At 36.8% G+C, this 22,910-nt stretch overlaps 1 protein-coding gene across 3 annotated transcripts in view; it reads right to left on the reverse strand.

Annotated features, from left to right (window-relative positions):
* The window catches only part of LOC148952107 (YTH domain-containing family protein 2-like), a 99,515-nt gene that overhangs the window by 49,996 nt on the left and 26,609 nt on the right, over positions 1–22,910 (reverse strand). For all 3 annotated transcript variants that reach the window (XM_089089549.1, XM_089089548.1, XM_089089550.1), the window contains 2 exons: positions 22,186–22,250; positions 19,921–21,366 (listed from right to left, as the gene is read on the reverse strand). In XM_089089549.1, the coding sequence (XP_088945675.1) occupies positions 19,921–21,345 (1,425 nt within the window). In that variant the 5' untranslated portion in view covers positions 21,346–21,366; positions 22,186–22,250. The remainder of the gene's footprint in view (positions 1–19,920; positions 21,367–22,185; positions 22,251–22,910) is intronic.

Here is a 22,910-nt window from a genome sequence, read left to right on the forward strand (position 1 = left end):
TATCATGGTATGTATAAAATAAACCAAGTGTCTAAAGAATACATTGCCTTTTTGTTTTCAGGGAAGCACTTGTCAATTTTACGACGTCATACGTAGAAGATTTGTTATTTTTGTTCGCTCACAGAGCTCTTTTTTGCTTTTGACCTATCCTTAAGTTTAGGTTATCTGATATGCCAATTGTATCTCTCCTCGTTTTACCCATAACAGCGCTATAATAGGGTTATAATAGCGTTCGCTATTTTTGGGCTACTTTGGGCTATTTTTGGGCTAATGATTGCTCCTCTTTGGGCTATACGTTATGCCAAAAACCTGGCAACACTGATTAGTAGTAGTATTTATTGCAGTGAATAACCATTCATATTTGGTAAATAACGCACAAATGTATGGATTACTTATAAGTGCCAGGCTCTATACCCGTAATTCCTAATGTGGGGTGCAGGTCCCGCCGGTGAGGAATTGCAATAAAATGGGGGGTCATGAGCAGGACGTGCACCGTGACTATACGTTAGAGATTTAATTTTGAAAAAAAAAAAATCACGCTGCATAAAATGTGTTGTATTCAGATTTCAGATATTTTTGTATTCAGATATTTTCATTAGTACAAAATATGCCTAGAGAACGACCCATAAAAAGGTACCAAGTTAAAGGTCTTTTAATCTTCCTTCAGGTGAATACACGCTAAATTTTAGATATCACAGGTGGGGGGGCATCAGGATTTTAGAAATGCCTAGGTGGGGCCTGACCCGAAATTGGTTGGGAACCACTGCTCTATGCTGAAACATAAACTGCTACAGCAAACTCATATCTAATGATTTTACTTTTTTTTTGTGAGTCTGCACAGAAATTATAGGCCAAGGATTCTTTTTGCTATTTATCCAGCGAAAAATATCCATGACCTAAATGTATCATGTTAAGAATTAATAATATTTAAAAAACCTCAAATACTCTGCAGATTGCCAATAAACAATCAATAATAAAATATTGGCTGGGGCAGAGGCATCACGTGTGGAAGGACGCCCCCCGCCGGATTTTAGTCACTCGGTAAAGAAAAAAAAGGAGTCAGATAAGGCTGTCTATTTAGCCTGGAAGATTCCACTCAGGCTAGCAAAATGATCTCGAAATGTTTCCTATTTCTTTTATATATTCACTTTACACACAATACTTATTTTATGTGTTTTTCGAGTCACTCAAAAAGATCCCTCCTCCAAAATAAATTCATGTTTATGGGGTCTTTAACTCTTTCTGCTACCAAGACGATGTCATTTGACAACGAAAATAGACAACAGGAAATAGGGTAGTAATGTCAAATACACCCATAGGTGATTTAAGTTGGCCTTGGACTAAGCACGTGCCTAGGAAGGGGACCAGAGCCTTCCCTCTCCTTTGAAAACTGAAGTTGAGTCACGTCGAAAACAAGAAATAGTATCTACTATATATTTTGGGAGGGGTCCAGGGCCCCCAGGACCCAAAACCACAAGTTTTTATGAGGAAAGAGTCACTGAGGAATAGCTAGAAACTGTTTTCAGTGTTTGACTATGCATAATCTTATTTGACGAAAAAAAACAGAACACTGATGGTTACAAAATATAGCAGTCTGGTGGTACTTAAATCTCAAATCACAGAACACAATAAGATAAAACGTCAACCCTTTATAGATCAAATAAAGAAAAAACAAGTTTTTTTAACTGAAAGTAAGGAGCGACATTAAAACTTAAAACGAACAGAAATTATTCCGTATATGAAAGGGGCTGTCCCCTCCTCAACGCCGCACTCTTTACGCTAAAGTTTTTTATTATTTTAAAAAATGAAGTAGTGAGACAGGGTCAAACTTTAGCGTAAAGAGCAAGGCGTTGAGGAGGGGACAGCCCCTTTCATATACGGAATAATTTCTGTTCGTTTTAAGTTTTAATGTCGCTCCTTACTTTCAGTCAAGAGATGGAGCTATCTTGACCACGTCCTTCGGATGGAGGACTTCAGAATCCCGAACCAGGTTCAATAATGGCAGCCGCATGCGGCGTCGACAGAGGGTAAGACCGAGAAACACGCTCAGACGCCCGTACGATCGAGATCTATGCACTGCTCCACACATAACTACAACTCCAGTGGGAGGATGTACTCGCCGCAGTGCCAATACCTCACGTTTACCGAGGCTTCGTCGATGCCCTATGCGCCAGAGATGGCTCAGGAGGACCTAAGTTCTAAGTAAGTTCTAACTTTCAGTTAAAAAACCTGTTTTTTTTTATTTATTTTATGAACGTTTTGAATTAATGCAGCTTTGATTTTGGCTCACGTTACATGAATAATTAAAACGAAATTTACATATTAATTTTACTTTTTTTGGCTAAATGGCTTTCTCGAAATTTCGTTCTGACATAACTTACGAATTAACTTACGTAACAAACTTCTATATTCGTATATTTTATTACGCATATTAGGGGGGTTCGCCCCCTAGTCAATACCTCGCTCTTTACGCTAAAGTTCAAATTTTGTTCCAATTCTTTAAGAATGACCCCCTTAACCACAAGGGCCGTTAATTAGAATAAATAGCTCTGATGAAAGTACAAAAAAAAAAAAAATTAGCGCAAAGAGCGAGGTAATGACTCGGAGGCGACCCCAATCATATACGTAATAATTTCTGTTTGTTTTAAAATTTGATGTTGCTCCTTACTTTCAGTTGAAAAAATTTTTATTCTATATTATTTGATTTCTAATCGTTTTTTTTAATAATGCTGGGAAATCCGGCGCCCCCTTCATAGCAATGTCCCTTCTCCCATGAAAACTTGCTCTATGGTAAGATCCTCCCACGTAACCCCCCCCCCAACTACCAGAAAAAATCCCCCCTGAAAACTTCTGTATATACTTCCCAATAACCAATATTATATGTAAATATTGGGCAAAGTTCATGAGCGTGGGAGGGGAGGCCCCCTCCCCTGCTCACACATCACCCTCCATTTTTTTGGCCACTTAAAAATGGCATTAGAACTTTTAATTTCAGTTCGAATGAGCCCTCCCGCGTTATTCTAGGACCACTGGTTCGATACGATCACCCCTGGAAAAAATAATAAAAAAAAGAAAAAAAAAAAAAAAACGCATCCGTGATCTTACTTCTGGCAAAAAATACAAAATTCCACATTTTCGCAGATAGGAGCTGGAATCTTCTATAGTAGGGTTCTTTGATACGCTGAATCTGATGGTGCGATTTTCAATAAAGTTCTATGACTTTTAGGAAGTGTTTCCCCCTTTTTTTCGAAAATAAGGCAACTAAGGCATTTTCTCAGGTACGTAGGTTTTGATGGGCAAATACTAAGCTCGATGACAGTTATATATATGAAATCAACATAAAAATCTGATTTTTTTTATGTATCTATTGGTATCAAAATTCTTTTTTTTTAGAGTTCTGGTTACTATTGAGCCGGGTCGCTCTTTACTTACAGTTCGTTAACACGAACTGTTTGATCCTATCCACGGCACAGAGATATCTTGCTGTACCAAATTTGTCAATGTTATCTGGTATTAAATATGTATTTCAACTGTTATGTGTATCAGGCACGTATAGGAAAATTTACCTTGGATGGCTCAAATTTGGAAAGGAACTGAAAAGGAAAAACAAAACAAATTACAAACAAGGTAATTACATGGAAAATAAAGATTCAGGGAAAATAACAATTTTTGTTTTAGGTTTACGGAATGGCAAAGGTGAGAGGCTGTCCACTTCGTCACCTGGTGTATATCTTGGGGCACTATGTGTGGTACAGTTTTACCATACTTGGCGCAATTTTACCACGCATGACACAGTTCTACTATTCACAGGACACTTCCGCCATGCAGGGAATTTCAACTACGCCATTTTCGGCGATCAGTTTACGTCATATTGAGCTCGTTGCCACCGGGATGGGTTCAATTTTTGGAAACTGCACTTCTGAACCATTTTTAACCAACTAAACTAAGTCAGATTTCAAAGCACTTTCATTTTAACATTAAGTGGAGTTATATGTGGGAAACGGGCCCTTAGAATTGATCAAAAGACAACATGAAAAGTCAAAAACTCCTGGAAAGCGTTTTTGAAAAAGACAAGACTTATATTTGAGTATTAAACTGAAAATGACAAATCTTCACATTAAAAAAAGGGCAAAATAGAGGGTATCAACAGTAAAGTGCTACAAGCCAAAATCTTAATAACATAATTCGGTATTTTTTTCTTCTTCTATCATTATTTTAGGCGATAAAATAACAACAAGAATTATTAATGAACCAACGCAGTCTACTTGAGAGGGCCACTAGAAGACGATTCCCAAAATTCCTTATCCTATATCAAATATTACGAAATATTATGCACCGCAATGAAGAATTTGCTTAACCGAGATAGAGTTGCAAGAAAAGATATAGAGGAACATGAAAAAGTTTGTGATACCTTGGATGTGAAGGGAGATTTGTGTGATGAGGAATTAGAGACAGTACTAAAAGGATTAAAAAAAAAAAAAAAAAACTCCAGGTGCTGATAGGGAGGTAAATGAGCTTCTTAAATATGGTGGCTCTGAGGTTACAAATAAGTTACTGAAGATTATGAATATGATTTTTGAAAAAGGGGAAGTACCTAACAATTTTAAGAATACCTCAACTAAGCCACTTCATAAGACAGGTAATAAAAGTGAGTCTATAATTATCAAGGCATTAGTCTGGTCTCACTAGGTAGTAAATTACTTAGTAATATGATAAATATGATACTTTTTATACTGAGAGATGCCGTAGACAAAGTTTTAAGAGAAGAACAGTGCGGTTTTAGAAAAGGTGGCGGATGTTTCGACCAAATTTTTACTCTTAGGCTAATAATTGAGAAGTGCCTGAGTTTTCAAACACCTTTGGTCCTCAGTTTTATAGATTAGGAGCAGGCGTTCGATTCTGTTGATAGAAGAGCTTTGTTAAAGGTTTTTATCCTTGTAAGGTATACCAGAAAAATACATTAAAGTGATTAGTGCTATGTACGAGAATAACACTGCTGCGGTTAAGGTAGGAAATAAGGTTAGCAGCTGGTTTTGTATTAAATCAGAAGTTAATCAGGGTTGCGTTCTATCCCCCTTTACATGGATTATGTTGATGGACTTTGTCTTAAGGAGCACAGGAAAGGCAATGGGAGACCACGGAATCAAATGGGGAGAAAAAAATTTCCTGCACTTAGATTATGCTGATGATTTAAGCATCCTAGATGAAAGTGTGAGCAAAATGAATGAAATTTTAGAAGTTTTGCGAGTTCAGTTTGCTAGAATAGGTTTGAAAATTAATGTCAAAAAGACTAAGTCACTAAGGCTAGGAATAACTGAAGATGAAAAGGTCACGTGTGGTAACGAAAAGATTGATCAGGTGGTCAGCTTCACTTACATTGATAACATTATTAGTAAAGATGGTGGGAGCAGTGAAATTGTTAAAAGTAGAATAGCCAAGGCTCAGGGTGTTTTTCACATTTAAAAAAAGTTTAGAAGAATAGGAAGATAAATCTACAAACCAAGATTATAATATTAGAAGCTACAGTGATGACAGTGGTCAAATATGGCTCTGAAGCATGGGCACTCCGAAAAGCGGATGAAGATTTGCTAGACGTTTTTCATAAAAATTGCCTACAGATTGTTCTGGGTACCTAGCTGACTAACCGTTTTTCAAACAATAGGCTGTACGGAAAGTGTAGTTCAATCCCGCTTTCTAGGGCTATAATGAGAAAAGGGTTGAGATGGCTAGGGCACGTTCTGCGGATGAAGGATGATAGATTGCCGAAGTGTCCTTTTTGGCCAACCATCTAGGGCTAAACGGAAAGCAGGTCGTCCTAATCATTGTTCAAGACTAGAATATTTGAAGTTACGGTGATGACAGTGGTCAAATGTGGCTCTGAAGCATAGACGCTCCGAAAAGCGTATGAAGATTTGCTATATGTTTTCCAGAGAAATTGCTTAAGGATTGTTCTGGGTACCCGATTTGACTGACCGTATTTCAAACAATAGTAAGACAAGAATCCCCCAAATCTATCAACTTAAATAGTTTAACATATAAATGACATAACTTGTATTGGGAGTCCTTGTATTAGGCTATACGAGAAATGCGGTTCAATTCCAATCTCTAGGGCTATGATGGAAGACAGGTTGAGGTGGATACGGTATGTTGTTCAGATGAAGGATAACAGATTACCAAAGGTTGTTCTTCTTGGCCAACTGTTGAGGGCTTAACAAGAAGCACGCAGTCTTTGTCCAGCGTGGGAGGACGTCATAAAGAAAGATTTAAAGGAAATGGGGACTTCTTGGGCGGGTGTAAAAAGGGAGGCTTTAAATAGATTGGGATGGAGGAGGAGCGTGCGTAGCAATGTTGGCCTCAGGCGGCTTGGTGCCTTTTCAGTAGAACAAAATTTTTGAAATGTCAGTTGTAATATAAGATCTTTAAGATGTAAACTAGTAGCTTGTAATTATATTTCTTGGGTTTGAATGCTTTTTCTAAGCTAATAAAATTAAAAAAGTAAAAATTGTAGTTTGCAATTTGTTTTTCTTGAGTTGAATGCTTTCAGCAAGATTTTTTTATTTTTTACAAGAGAGATGCTTTCTCTAAAGCATGACTCCATAAATATTCAATTGTATTTTAAAATATTAAAACAGAAAATATTATAGCTCTTAATTATAGTTGTTGCATATTTGATACTTTTGGTAAGACAAGAATCCCCCAAATCTATCAACTTAAATAGTTTAACATATAAATGACATAACTTGTATTGGGAGTCCTTGTATTAGGCTATACGAAAAATGTGGTTCAATACCGCTCTCTAGGGGTATAATGAAAGAAAGGTTGAGGTGGCTAGGGCACGTTGTGCGGATGAAGGATGACAGATTGCCGAAGATTATTCTTATTGGCCAACCGTCTAGGGCTAACCGGAAATCAGGTCGTCCTCGTTTGGGGTGGGAGGACGTCATAAAGAAAGATTTAAAGGAAATGGGAACTTCGTGGGCGGGTGTAAAAAGGAAGGATTTAAATAGATTGGGATGGAGGAGGAGCGTGCGCAGCTGAGTTGACCTCAGGCGGCTTGGTGCTGCGGTGAGTTGTTAGTAGTAGTAGTAGTAGTAAATCTGTCTCATTGTTCCCCGGAGTAAGGCAGCGTGGAGGCTTTTCCATCAATTGCAACTTGATTCTAACAGGCCGAAAAATCCATCTTAAACCCCAACTAGAAGGACCAATAACAAGTCCCCAATAACAAATCCCCCATTATAACAAGGTCCACAACATCTCCTAAATGCTTCCATCTCCATGGTTGGAAAATGTCGCTGACTAAAGTCAGTCAACTAATTAACTCAGTCAACTAATCAAATAATTCATACATGATCAGTCCCAAAAAACCTAATTCGAAAAATAAGCAACATGTACACATGAGGCTCAGGGCAAAGGTCTTGGAACTCTTCTATGACCATTCATTTATGCGGAATATCAATCCTTGCATGATTCCATTTCAACAAGGTATAGCTTGCCGAAGCAGAAACCTGACGCTACCTTAATTCACACTTTAGCACGATTAAGGTCCGTGTCGGATAATGGAATCAGAAATTAAATTCATTCGTTGACTGAATTAATCACTCAATTTGAAATATATTTAATATTTAATAAATATACGTGATTTAATCATTCATGATTATATCATGAATCACTGTGTTTTGATGATTTTTGCGTCTTTCCATGATCCGTTCTTTATTTTTATTGATCTGCTTTTGTAAAATAGTAGCTAAAATATAAAGTATTAGGGGTAAGTGGTATATGCAGGGACAGGGTATAAGGTGGGACACATTACTTATCTGTCATCTAGCATTCCTTAAAAAATCCAATAAAGCCGCCTTGTATAGTTCATTCAATGGCAGACATGACAGTTCTATCATTTTTGTAAGTTGATATTTTCGTTTATGAGAAAATTGACTGGAAAGTTTCGGCTATACTCCCAAAAAAGTATTGGGAAAATAGTATTTTGTGTTTTATTTTGTAATGGTTTGCAGAAATTGTGTGGCCATCTTGTGGAAAAATATGCAGCAGTAAAAAAAAATCGGACACAATTTGCAAGTAGAGGTTGCATGGCATATACTGGGACAAGGACAAGTGGTATGTCATGGGACATGATATACCATTTGTTGGAACCTTCCGTTCTTATTTTTAAAGATAAATGTCCTTTATTTTTCTCTTTTTTGGTTTGTAATTACTCCCTTTCCTCTTCGTGGTAATCTTGAATTTTTTCTTAATAGTGGTAATACCATTTTCTTTTTCTTTTATTGTGTAGGCAGTTAAAGTCACAAATTGTAACTGTGTAGTTCTATGGGTGAGTCAATTTTGGTCGTAATTGACGGGGAGAGAAAAGGGTAATATTTGATTCATTTGAGTTGATGTTGCAACCAGTGAGGGCCTGGATTTGCTGGAATTAGCATGTTTACAGATAGAATCCACCCGCAGCCCCTAGGCGGCTCGGCCGTTCTAGGGACAAGGTTTTGTAATTATCTTCAGTTCTTATATTGAGTTCAGATAATACAGTAAGATTTCTTTTCTCTCTCTCTCATTTGCATGTATTTTCCCTTCAAATGCCAATACAACAAGGCTATGGACAACTGGATGCTGTCTAACCTAGGGAAGACCATAACGATATATGATATTGCCTCGCTTGTTGGCTAAAGCCTCCCTGTATCTTTCACACAAAACAACATTATGAGGGGCTTCAAAAAGGCAGGGATATGGCCCTACAATCCAAACATCTTTACAGAAAAGGATTTTCTAACTTCTGCCGTAACTGACAGACCTGTACCTGATGCTTTGGATTCAGTTGAACCTGGAAACAACATGGCCAAAACCCCAAGTACAAGTGGGCCTGAACATTCCTCTATACCCGTTTCAGTTACTGTGACATCAGAACAAGTTCGGCCATACCCTAAAGCCAAGCCATGCTTTCTGAGTGACAGAGGCAGGAAGAAAGGCTCTACGAAGATTCTTACTGACACTCCAGTGAAAAGACAGATTGAACACCAAGAAGCCGAAAGAAAAGATAAGAAAGTATGGGGTGGCAGGGCCAGAGGAAAAGCTGGGACTGTTGAAAGAGCTGGAAAAGTAAAATGAGACCAGACAAAAGAAAAGAAGCTATTTGTGGATTCAGAAGGAAGTGATGATGAAAAAACGAATCTTGATGATGACAGCGATAAAACTAGATGAATTGGAAGATGAAAGTGAGAAAGAGGAAGAGATCTTTGACAGTGTCTTTACTGGAGATTTTGTTAAAGTTCTTTACGAAGGAGAGTATTTTGCTGGAAAAAAAAAAACAAGAGAAAAACAAGAACAGTGTAAGAGTGAGTCATGTGCATGGCTTGTTTAAGAAAGTGGAAGTGGCCGAACTGAGAAGACTGAATATTTTATCCAAGGGAAGACATTTTGAAAAAGTTGTCGCCTCCTACCCCAGCACCTGGTACAGCTTCCAGAGCAGCGTCATGCTTCGTCTTTGCTGACTGGTAGTCTAGTCTTGTGCCTAAGATATTTTTAATTTTGAAGCCAAATTTTTAATGCAGTTTTTATATGATGAATAGTCGAAGTTTTCTACCAATATATGAATCTTTTTACTATGACCCAGAGTATACTACCTTGTGTCCCAAGATATACCAGCCCTGGTACATAACAGGACAAACGGTATAAGCAGGGACACTTTTTATTCTTCTAACTATACAACGAAGCCTCGATTCTTTGGATCAAGGGACTACACAGCACAACTAAAACTCCTTTCTATTCACACCCTACCTAAGAATAAATATACATTAAGTGAACTTAGTGTTTTCTGCCAAGAGAAAATTATTCCCGCTTTTTTTGGCCTACAGAATTTTTTTATTTTTGCGAGTTGGTTACTTTCTAAAGAGCAAGAATTTCTGAAATTAAAATTTACTAATCTAAAACTTAGTAACTTCTAATTCTTCTTTTTTCTGTGGGTCAGATGGTTTTTTCAAAGCTAAAATTTAATCCGTTTGGATCGATTGGTTTTTATAAAACTGGAGACATTTTGACGTGATGTAATTTATACATACAAATGGAATATTATGTATTTGTGGTTGAAATGCTTTCTGCAAAGCTAAAATTCAATTTTGGTTGGGAGAATGCGTTCAGTAGAACACAATTTTTGAAATGTCAGTTGTAACATAAGATCTTTAAGATGTAAACTAGTAGCTTGTAATTATATTTCTTGGGTTTGAATGCTTTTTCTAAGTTAATAAAATTAAAAAAGTAAAAATTGTAGTTTGCAATTTGTTTTTCTTGAGTTGAATGCTTTCAGCAAGATTTTTTTATTTTTTACAAGAGAGATGCTTTCTCTAAAGCATGACTCCATAAATATTCAATTGTATTTTAAAATATTAAAACAGAAAATATTATAGCTCTTAATTATAGTTGTTGCATATTTGATACTTTTGGTAAGACAAGAATCCCCCAAATCTATCAACTTAAATAGTTTAACATATAAATGACATAACTTGTATTGGGAGTCTGAAGCTTTTTACATACCCAGTTTCAATTTTTTGCTCGGTGGATTTTTCTGAAAAACTAAATTCTTTAACGGGTATTCTTTTTGACGGGTAAATTCTCCCCTTTCAATTTAGAGTAGCTGTTGCAAATATTTGATAGTTTGTAGTTATTTTTGGTGGGTCAAATGCTTTCAGTACATGGAAAATTCCTCAAGCTTTAAATTGTAACTAAAAACAGCTTATAATTTTATTATCTAGGGCTGAATGCTTTCTGTAAAGTCTTTGAAACTCAAATATGCATTAGAATCTTTAAACAAGATATTAGGCTTGTAAATGCGTTTTCTAGGGATCGGATGACTTTTGACCATTTCGGCAAAAATTAGAGAAACTTTTTTTTTTCTCCGCTTTACGTTTCTCAAACCAAAATAACTGTTTCAATTATCCTTACCTAGCTACAAACCGCTGATCACAAAAAAGTAAAATTACGGAAGCAATGATGTCTCCCCGAAACACAATTAGTTGCCAGTAGTGTTGGGAGATAATTGAATTAACGATATATCGATATTTTCACTTTCGATATTCGATATATCGATTTCAATATTTCAGATCAGTTTTTTTGCTCAGATTAACTCTTGGTTTTGCCAAAGTTCAATAACGAAAACTTTAATTATAGAGCATTTTGCATATTTTTTCTAAACTATAATAAAATACAAAAATCTGCGATTAGACTACATGAATCAATATCATAAAAACCCAGATTTGGAATTACTGGGGCTCGGAATAAAGAAAAATAATCTACTGGCTATTATTGGTTATCCTTGAGGGGGTAACCTCTCCCCAATACTTCGCTATTCGTTCCAAAGTTTTTTGTATTTAAAAAAAGCTCTTGCTCTAAATAAACGGCCCTTGTCTTTCAGGAGCTATTCTAAAAAATTGGAACAAAAATAAAAAATTAGAGTAAAGAGAGAGGTATTGAGGAAGGGACGTCCCCCTTCATATATGGAAAAAATTCTGTCCGTTATAAGTTTTAATATTGCTCCTTACTCTTAGTTGAAAAAAATTGTTTTTTTTTCAATTTCTGATCGTTTTTCAAATAATGCCGGAAAATCTGCCTCTTCCCTCTATGGAAAACCCCATTCCCACGAAAATTACTCTTTGAAAAGTTCCCCTTGCGTAAGATCCTCCTTCCCCCAGACATTTCCATCCCTGCTGAAAATACCCCCCAAAAAATATCTTGCGGACAATACCACCTGGAAAATTCATTTTAGCCATCTTTCATTTGAAAAACAGACTTGTTTTTTTTTTCCAGTCGTTTTTCCAATCATGCCGGAAATCCTCTATCTGTGGTATTTGTTTCCTAGAAACTTTCCTTTCCCAATGTCCAATGGGAAGTTTCTCTTGTGGAAAACTCCCCATAGTCAATTTCTCCTAGAGAAAATCCCCCGACGGAAAAAATCGCCCAAATAATTTCAATCCCTTTGAAAATTTTCCCCGGCTAATTTCACCAAATATCTCTGCATGTGAAATTGAATTGGCAAAGAGAAAGTAAGTCAAATAAAAAGAATTCCGTATAGGAATTCTGATAAATTCCCTAGTGTAAATTTTCCCATCCGAAGAATACCCTCCCCATAGAAAACACTCCCATTGGAAAATCTCCCCCAGAAAATTCCCCCTCCCCGAAAAATGTCTATTCTTCCCAACAACAAATACAATTCTTGAAGAATTGGGACAAACAGTCAAAATTTAGCGTAAAGAGAGAGGTTTTGACTACAGGGCATCCCCCCTCATATACATAATATTTTTTTTCGTCATAAGTTTTAATGTTGCTCTTTAATTTAAATTGAAATTTTTTTTATATATATATTTAATTTCTGATCGGTTTTCAAATAATGCTGACAAATCTGCCTCTTTCCTCCATAGAAAATCCCACCCCCACGAAAATTCCTCTTTGAAAAATTTCTCCCGCGTAAGATCCCCCTTCCCCCAGGAAATTCAATCCCCGCTGAAAATTACCTTCAAAAAATTTCTTGTGGACAATTCCGCCAGATAAATTCTTTTTAGCCTGCTTTCATTTGAAAGACTTGCTTTTTTTTTAATTTCTAATCGTTTTTCAAACCATACTGAAAATCCTCCCTTTGTGGAAAATTATTCCCGTAAATTCTCTCCCCCCCCCCCTATTGTCGCAACAGAAAGTTCTTCTTGTGGTAAATTCTCTCGTCCCAATGTCCCAATGGAAAGTTTCTCCCGCGAAAAATTCCCCAAAGATTTCAACCCCTTTGAAAATTTTCCCCGGGCAATTTCCCCTAAATATATCCACATATAAAGTTGAATTGGCAAAGAGAAAGTAAGGCAAATAAAATGAATTTCGTATAAGAATTCTGGTAAATTCCCCGTGTAAAGTTTCCCTTTGAAAGATCATCCCTGGAAACCCTCACTGCGAAAAACTCCCCGAAAATGTCTGTTTTCCCGATAATAAACACTATATGTAAAAACTAGGTAATTTTTATAACTTACAATCCTTTCCCACGGACTGTGGGGGGTCATATCTTCCCCAGAGGCATAGTTATTATACTTTTCAACTATACTGATCAAAACGGGCATCTCAAAATTTTGGTGGGATGACTTGGGGAAAAAAGGAGCATGGGAGGCAGGAGGGGGGGGGTCTAATTGCCTCAAATCTTTTTGGTCACAAAATGGGGAAATAGAACTTTAATTTCTGTTCGAATAATTTTTACAGATGGAAGCTAGAAATCAATATAATAGGGTTCTCTTATATGCTAAATCTCATGGTGCAATTTTTAATAAGATTTGTTGACTTTTAGTTTCCGCCCTTTCTCGAAAATCTTGCAAGGTTTCTCAGGCTCGTAGCCTTTGATGGGTACATTAAACTAGATGAATTTAATATATCTGGAATCAGCATAAAAAGCCAATCCTTTTGATGTATACATGTTATCAAAATTTTCAGTTTCAGTTGCTATTGGGCCGAGTCGCTCCTTACTTACAGTTTAATACCACGAACTATTTTATTAACCGATCAGGCTTTGAATCCACTCTCAGAAGGTCCACTGTTGGCGGGCATCAACATTAATTTTATGACTATTTCACAAAGGTATTTCTGAGACCCATATTACGAGACTTTTACGACTTGATTAGATCAGTTTCTCTTGTAACTAAATACTCTCTATTGAAAATCTGGAGAGGTGTGACAAATGCGGCTGCTGATGAAGCCTGCCTTGTATTAACTACTGAAGCTTCGTCATGTGATCCCCACAAACTGGCTTGATTCTGTACTGGCTGAATCACAGGAATTTACACGGCACTTGCATCTGTTAATGCATATTCCAACAAGGCCGAATCCATGTGGGGAATATACAATTTCTTTAAACATGGATCAAAGTATGTGGCAATCGTGACGAGTGTGATCTGAAAAATCCCTGCAAGCCTAGAAGGCATTTTATCTAGCCAAGCCTTTCGGGGGTCCTCAGCGACATTTGAGAGAAGAGTCCACCCTCACTAAACGTAGTTTGGGTTTGAAAAAAGACTATGCCAATGGCTACAGCTCATACATGCTGATACTATGTATCAGCATGTATGAGTCAATAGATTGAAGAAATTATCCTTCTTATTCTGGGCAATTTGTGAAACAATTTTCTATGTTGGATCTCTTCTACTGGACGTTCACCGGTAGACTTCAGAAAAAGCTGAAAATAGATGAAAATACCCATATATCGTTTTCGATATCGATATTTACGTTTCGATATTCAAGATCGATATTTGGTCCGATATATCGATATCGATTATCGCCCAACACTAGTTACCAGTAGTTTTGATAGTAAATATATTTGACAGGTCTCTCACGGAAATTAAACATAAAAGAACACAAATTAGTCCGTATATAAAGGGGGCTGTCCCTTTCTCATCCCTCGCTCTTTATGTTAAAGCCTTATAATTCTTACGAAAATTTCAGCAAGAAAAACGGATTTCAATTTTGATTTATACGCCAGTGATGGAAGTGTTATTTAATATATTTTCACTTATACATTGTGAGGAGACGAATGTGTCATTATAGACATTCGATTCTTTTTGTACGCCAGTGCATGGAAGTGTCATATAATATGTGAGTTTTGATTCCTATTTATTTAATTATATTTCTTTTTTTTTCTTTCTCTTCGTGTGTTTAGCGTGTTTTATTTCGATGTAAGTTAAGTTTAAAAAAAAAACATTTTTTTTCATTTTCTCTCCTTTTTTTCCGTTGAGAAAGGCTCCCAGACGTTGAGCCGAGATATTCGGAGTGTGTTTGTTTAAATAAGTGTTTATTTTGTTGCATTTATTCACTGCTTTATCAAAATTAAACCCATTTTTTTGCTTAATTTTTCGTAAACGGAAAAGCAGTGTGGTCTAAGAAAATATTTACTTATAGTTCTTTAAAAATACTTCCCATTCAAATTTAACGGCCCTTGGGTTTCAGAGGCCATTCGTAAAGAATTGAGATAAGAAGTCAAACTTGAGCGCAAAGAGCAAAGGGTGAGGAATGGGTAGCCCCCCTCATATACGGAATAATTTCTGTTCATTTTAAGTTTTAATGTTGCTTCTTACTTTCAGTTTTTAAAACTTTTTTTTAATTTAATTTTTGATCGTTTCTCAAATCATACCAGAAGATCTCCTGTAAAATTACCCCAGTAAAATCCGCCCCCCCCCCCCAAATTTTCCTCTCCACACAAAATTCTCCCCACGCTACTTCCGAAACTCTCATCCAAAAAATGTCCGTATATTTCCCAATAACGAATACTATATGTAAACAATGGGTAAACTGCAAAATTTACAGCCCTTGTCCCAGGGCTGTGGGTCCTCTTGTCATTCCCAGGAGAATAGTTATTGAACCTTTATGCTATAATGAACCAAACGGCTATCTCAAAATTTTGATCGAATGGTAGAGGTGCTAGTTATCCTCCAGTCTTTTCGGTCACTTGAAAAGAGCACCAAAACTTTAATTTCCGTTCAAATGAGCTCTCTCTCGATCTTCTAGGAATATTGGTCCGTTACGACCAACTATGGAAAAAAGGATAAGAAAAAAAAAGAAAGAAACCAGCATCCTTGAACTTTCTTCTGGTAAAAAAAAAAAAATAAATAAATTCAACAGCTTTGTAGAAACTTGAAACGCCAAAGTGGGGTTCTTTGATATGCTGAAACTGATGGTGTGATTTTCAATAAGATTACTTGACTTTTTGGGGTGTTATTTCCCCTTTTTCAAAAATCGGGCAAACTTTTTCCACCTCGTAGCCTTTTATGGGTAATATTAAACTTAATGAATTTTATACTTGGAACCAGCATAAAAAAGCCAATTCTTTCGATGTATTGATTGTTACCAAAATTCCTGTTTCAGAATTTCGGCTGCTATTGGGCCGAATCGCAGCTTATTTTACAGTTAGTTAGTTTTGAAAGTATATGTAGGTGATTGCATGTAAAAGGGGACTTTAAAATTAGAGTTAAAAAAGTTCAGTTGAATGACAGAGTATTGAAAGCCTTAGTTTTAAGATAGGTATCTTTGGGATAGAACTAAGTTTCAATAATAAATGTACGTCAGCATGCCTGTAGATAATGCGAGCAGGAGACTCATACTAGATCGGTCTAAAGACCCTTCCGCTCATGAGAAAATTGAAGATAGTGGTCTCAAAATTGACATTTTGCCATTACGACCTCCCACCCCTTTCAGGAAATTTTTTTTAAAACTAGCCCCCGCAACTACTGGGATTATGAGGTGGAAAAGATATCTGTATTAAGATCAATGAAGTTTTGGCATCGCCCCATGAACTTAGCCCTTAGTTCCTCCAGCACGTCCAAAGGCACACAGGGCGTCAGTGAGTAGCCTCCAATTTTCTCTCAAGAAGGCCACTGTGTAAATGTCCTCCCACTCTGGGATGAGACTCGTCTGGAGGGCTCTTCTGTCATGTTCGTACGTTCAGCGGGGCGTGTTGTTTGTTCTTCCTCGGTGACGGGTATCTTCTGGTTGCCAGTGGAGGAGCATTTTAGGAAGTCTATGATCTGGTATAAGAAGGATGTGTCCAAGGTATCACCATCTTTGTTGCCTCACTACGGAAGCGATGTCTGGTTGGCATATTCGAGTACGGATCTCGTCGTTGCTGACATGATCTCTCCAGCTCATCCTTAGGATCCATCAAAGACAGTTATTTTCAAAGGCAGTAAGACGATTCTCCTGTTCCGCGGTTAGCTTTAGGCATCCCATGGAGTAAATCAGAACAGACAAAACATTTGGACCTAATATTGATGTAACTCTCAGTTTTTCCGGTGTACAGAACTTTAAACATTGTATGGTCAATGCTGATTTTCTTCTCGCCGCAGCCTTTCCACCTTGCTTCCGAGACACAGACTATATCAAGTTTAATCTTAAATGGTTTAATCGCGCTCAAAAATCTTGTCCGGGAGCTCGCATGAGCTGTCGTTAGATTGTGAGATTTAGATCCGAGGCTTATTTTTGACGTTTTTTTAGAGGGCGTCACAGCCGAAAAAGCTCTTTAAATTCGCTACTACAACTACTACTAACTCACTGAAGTACAAAGCCGCCTGAAGTCAACACAGCTACGCACGCTCCTCCTCCATTCCAATCACTTCAAAGACTCCCTCTTTACACACTGTCAAGAAGTTCCTATTTCCCTTAAATCCTTCCTTTAAGGGAAATGGGACAATCTGTCATCCTTCATCCACATAATATTTCATAGCCATCTCATCGTTTCTCTCATTATAGCCACGTGGTTCATCATTAGAACCACGTCTGTCGAACAGTTCAATGTTTGAGATATAGTCAGTCGGGTACCCAAGACAATCTGTAGGCAATTTCTTTGGAAAACATCAAGCAAATCTTTCTCCGCTTTTCGGAGCGCTCACGCTTCAGAAACATAATTGACACACTGTCATAACTATAGCTTCCTATATTCTAATCTTGGTTTACAGACTTATCTTGCAAATTTTTTTCAATTGTAAAAAAAAGACCCTGAGCCTTGGCTATTCTACTTTTAACATCTTTCACAGCACCCAGCGTCTTTACTGATAATACTATCTTGGTAAGTACGGCTGTCCACTTAATTGATGTTCCCCTTGCCCAAAATCATCTCTTGACCTTCACTTATCCCTAGTCTTAACAACTTAAGTCTTCTTAATATTAATTTCTAAGCACATTCTTGCGCCCTGAACCCGCAAACCCATTTGCGGGTTTTGCTAGCACTCATTTTTCATTTTGCTAGCACTTTCATCTGGAATGCTTAAATCATCAGCATAATCTAAGCCTAGGGAAGTTTTACTTCCCTTTAAATCTGCTAATCCGAAATTGAGCTAATAAAGCAATATCAAATATAAAAAACTGGTTTTGGGGCAAAGGGGGTTGGATGGTATGGGCAAGTAAACAATGAAAAATAAAAATAAAAGCTAATAATAGTGGCAAAATAAGGAGAAATGAAAATATCTTGAAATGTCACAGTCCTTCAGAATTGATACAGATAGAGGCCAGACCTTTTGTGCACCAAAAGTGATGGCAGGAGCAAAATTGCGCTCCTAAACCAGAATATTAAGCATTGTGTATACTTTCTGTGGAAAAAACTTTTAATTAAAAATTCATATAAACAGTCTTATTCGAACAAGTTCAGGAAAAAAGATAGAGTGCAAAAAACTAGTTGTTTAGTAACTAACAATCTGTGTAAAATTGAAAGCCACAGTAATGCGGTTCCAGGTACAGCATAATTTCGAGTCTGATTGCGTTTTCCATGAAAACCGCCTAAGCCCTTTAAGAAATATCTATGTTCCAGCCATAAACAAATGAATGCGCCCAACTTGTAGTTAGGCGTAGTTAGTAGTAGTTCCAATTCTTGAAGTCAGTTAACGTCCACTCTTAGTCCTGTCTAATTTCTAGGGAGAAGCATAAGTAAACTTTAGCTTAGACCAAAAGGATGGAGAGGACTAAACATTTTAAAGTAGAAAATGAAATATGATCAGAAAAAAATCTGTTCGACTTGGGAAAAGGGAACTTGGGGCTGAGCTCAATAAAATGGTATGTATATGTCAAGATCCAAGCTCTGTGTTTTGATCATCTCAAAACTTGGTTTTGCTTGAGTCTGGGAAGTGAGCCTTGAACCGCAGCAACCTACAGTCCAAGACAATTTCCTGATGATTATTCATATTAGTTTAGGATCATTTTTAAATGAAAAGAAACATAATAAAGCAATTGTCAATCTTTGGGTGTAACTTCATCAGTTTTTCGATCTCAGTTCTTAGTTCCCCGATCTTTGGCCTTTCTTTCACTGATCTTAAGCCTCTTGCCCTCAAAGAACTGACATCGAAATGAGTTATTGACCCACAATTTCAAATAAGAAAAAAATAGACACCTTGAGTATATGAAAGCACAACTAATGTTTTATTATATTCCTTTACAAGGCAATATAAGAGCTGTGCGAGAAACACCAATCACAGCAAAAAATTGCTGTACAGCTTTTCCTAAAAAAGTAAAGAGGACTCATACCACTAGGAAAGAAGCAAACATTGAGACATACTTTCAATTTCTACAGTTTTCCTGTTTTTTATATAAGATAACTGTGACAGGTATCATATACACAAAGGTTTGTGTTTACTTCGCCATCGTCATTGAGAACGAGGTTTTATTTTAATATTTACAAAAAAATAATCTTTAAAATTTATAAGATAAACTTAAACACCATTTGTCAATTCAATTAACGTGCTAATGAGTTCATTAATGTGTTAAATGAGTTTTTAGGGACTGCTACAACCAAATTTCCTGCTAAATGTCATTTAACTCTCATATTATTTTTCTGTAACAAAAACTTATATACACTAAAACAATATAAACTAAAACTTTTATAGTACAATGATTACACAAAGAGATATAAAAAAGAAGATCTAAAAATACAAAACACGATCCAATACCTCAAAGGTACCCACTGGTCCAATCCTAAGGGGAGGGTGGAAGCATGTATAGGATAATATTTCCTAGGACGATGGGATCATCATCAACACAAAGGGATTTTTTTTTTTTACTAAATCGTCACCATATCTTTCCTCAGCACCAAAAAAGACGATCTGATCTCCAGAAGCCTCAGGCAAGTTTTCTGAAGCCAGTCAGAAACCCAAAAAAGTATGCTTTCCATGCTGATTTTTATGATATTTCCCCCAGTTGGTCCTCTTAGCCAACTTAGGGGGGGGGGGTCTCACACTTCAGTGTAATTATAATTTAAGAAAATTTTGCAGCCTTTTAGGCATGTGAACACTTCACAAGAACAACAACAGCATCTGTGTTTCAAAGATGCTTAGATGTCAGCATGGCCAAAATTGTTGAGAACTTTTTCTGGACATTAGTAAAAGAAATGGTTTCAATGCTTACATAATAATAAAAGTGTAACCTTACCTTTTGATCAGCTTTTTGGGAAACAGTCTGTTTTCTAATATCCTCTTCTTTCTGTCGCTTTTCGTAGTGAAAGAAGTCATCAAATATAGAAGTGGCATGTTTATATGTATGCATAATTTTAAGCACTTGTCTACCCTTTTCTGGGGGCACTTCTTGGGTATCTCTGGAATTAGTCACAGGCTTATTTTCATTATTTTCTAACCTTATGTGACGCAAGGAAGAGTTAGGAACATCTTTCACATAAATCCATTTGACTTTAAATTGCCCACGCCACTTGTCTTGGGACCAAACAGATAGAGAGGATCCCATGTCCACAGATGACAGCATTTCAGCCATTCCACAGAAATGTCCAGAGCCATTAACAGAAAAATATAAATACACCGGACCTTTTCCTTGTTGGTCAGTAAAAGCCTCATTTAACTTTTTATTACCATGTTCAGTTGAACACCACACTTCATATTTTATAGAGCGATGAATGTCATCTTCAGAATATGACTTGATAACAAAGAATCTAGCATTTTTTCCACTCAAGTCAAAATCAACAGGGTTGTAGTTATGGTTATTCACTAACTGCTCCAAAACAGGGCTTGTAACAGGCTCTGTGGTCTCTTGATTCTGTTGAACACAAACTACATTATTGTGTACAGGTGGAGGTCCAAAGTGTTGAGCTCCTTGGGGAGCTGGTCTTTGGTTACTAGTTGGTGGAGGATTATTCCAAGCTGGTCTACTTGGAGGTGGAGCTGTCATTGCCTGAGATGGTAACTTTGGCGGTGGAGCATTGGTCTGCAGAAGAGCAGGTGGGGGCACTTGCGTTGAAACAACTTGCACAGCTCCATTTTTACTTTCCCATGTCCCTATATCTAGGCTTGGTGTTCTTGGGGTCTGCACTATAGGAGGTGGACCCATTATTTTCTTTTTAAGTTGCATCTGAGGCTTAGCAGGCTGGCTAGCAATAGCAGCCCAAGAGGTTTTTTTCCCCGTGTTTGATTGTAATGATGTTTCTGATTCAGTGGTCTCCCCGTCCCGAGGTTTATTGTCATCTAAAGCTAGAGCTTGGATACCCTGTTCGGCAGCTTTAACAGGAGCTTCAACAACACTATCTCTCTGGTTATAATATGGCTCCAGGGTTTTCTTTGTCCAAGAAGCGAAATCATTCACTTGACCACTACCAGTTGGTGTAACACCCATATTAAATCCATAGCCATAACTTTGATTAAAGCCACCAAAAGCATTATTACTTCCTGGAGCACCACCACTAAACACTCCTTCCAAATGGAATGCAGAATCATGTCCATAAGTACCAGTAGCAGTTGCTAGGGCAGTGGTATAGTTACTGAACATTGGCGAGGGGTCCATACCCGTAGACCAAGTGTTATCTGGCATCCCAAAAGTTTGATAGGGGTAAGAACTGTAGTATGTGGACATATATGAATCGGCAGGGTACCCCTGAAACAGAAAAAAAAACAGCATAAGACCTACACTAGATATGTTGAAATAAAGATAATTTTATATGTTGAATTTTTTTTATGAACGTTTTGGGTAATTCAACCTATATTTGGCAGAGTTACTATTCTTGAGGAAAATAATGATGCTACCCTTTCTGTCTTAGAAAATTTGAACCTTGCACAAGGGTTGACACGTTGCTACTTAACAGTTTGTAAGTTTTTATTGTCAAGACCTTTTCTTTCCCAGTCTTAGAAGTTAAAAGTTTGATAAGAATCACATCAACGCTGTTGCCAATTGCCATTCTCTTCTCCTATTGGTGAAAGGATAAATTAACCTAATATCATTTGTAAATGAATGGATTGCAAGTTAAAACTGACTTAGTGCATTTTTGTATTCACAAAAGAGAACAGAAGTCCAAAGAGTAAAAATTAGGAATTAGGTTCTTTACAGATAGTGGCAAGATCTTGTCAGTTCTATGATTCAAAACAGGCAGTTTTCCAGATGCTCACAAGTATTATCGAAAAGTTAAGTTTTTCCTCAGAGTAGAAGTAATTTTCAAGGGAAACGGAGTTAAGTCTATTTAAAACGATACGAGAAAATTATATACCAGAGGCCACCAGTTTGAGGTAGCCTACTGCTTGGAGTTGGTTCTAGTCATGTAACCAGGATTTATGATCTACCTACAGAGCTCAGTGAAATAAACACACACTCCAAAATCTTTCTAAGGTTGCAGATGGCACTTTTCAAGACCCACAGCACATCAATGCACTGCAGAGATTGTGGTTAACACTAGTAACAATAATAAGAAAAACAGACTACCTGATGAGGCTGCCTCCAAGATGAAACGCTATCTTGCTCTCCTAATCCATCTTTTCTTGTAACACCTTAAAAAATAAATTTTTTGCTGAAAATGTGGCGCATGAGCAAGTTTGAAAATTATAGGCAGTCAGACACGACAAGTAAAACCATTTATTAATCATACCAAAAAAAGAAAAAAAAATCAACATAAGGCCCTGGATCAACTAGAACAACAAACTAAGGGAAACCATAGATGAAAGCTTACTTTTTTTTACAGACATGGGTATATTTCAAAATTCAGCAATCAGCTCAGTAATTTTTTACTCAGTAATACAGCCAGAGTGGTTAGGCGCTCATCCTTACAGAATAATGTGCCCATCAGATAATAATAATAATAAAAAAAAAAAAAAAAAAAAAAAAAAACTAAAAAAAAAAGAAAAAAAAAAAAAAAAAAAAAAAAAAAAACGTCAATGCGCAAAGATATGAGCTGCGTTCACCTGATAAGTCCTTAAGATTTTTTTTTTTCTTTTTATCTTACTTGCAGAGTAATTAACCAAACTCATACGACTTCTTTGTTATTCATTCTCTAATCAAACAGCATAATAAAGACATTTATTTCCCTGTCAGAAATCTTAATGCAACTTTCCTTTATTACTAGAAGTTATTGGTGATACTAATTATCAATTTGTTTGAGCACCAGGACCGTCAAAAGGTACATGCTAAAACAACCCTTAATTCTTTTCTGA

Source organism: Artemia sp. Qi Xiang Cuo, chromosome 5 (genome assembly GCF_049724085.1).
Source record: "Artemia sp. Qi Xiang Cuo chromosome 5, ASM4972408v1, whole genome shotgun sequence".
Lineage (NCBI taxonomy): Eukaryota > Metazoa > Arthropoda > Branchiopoda > Anostraca > Artemiidae > Artemia > Artemia sp. Qi Xiang Cuo.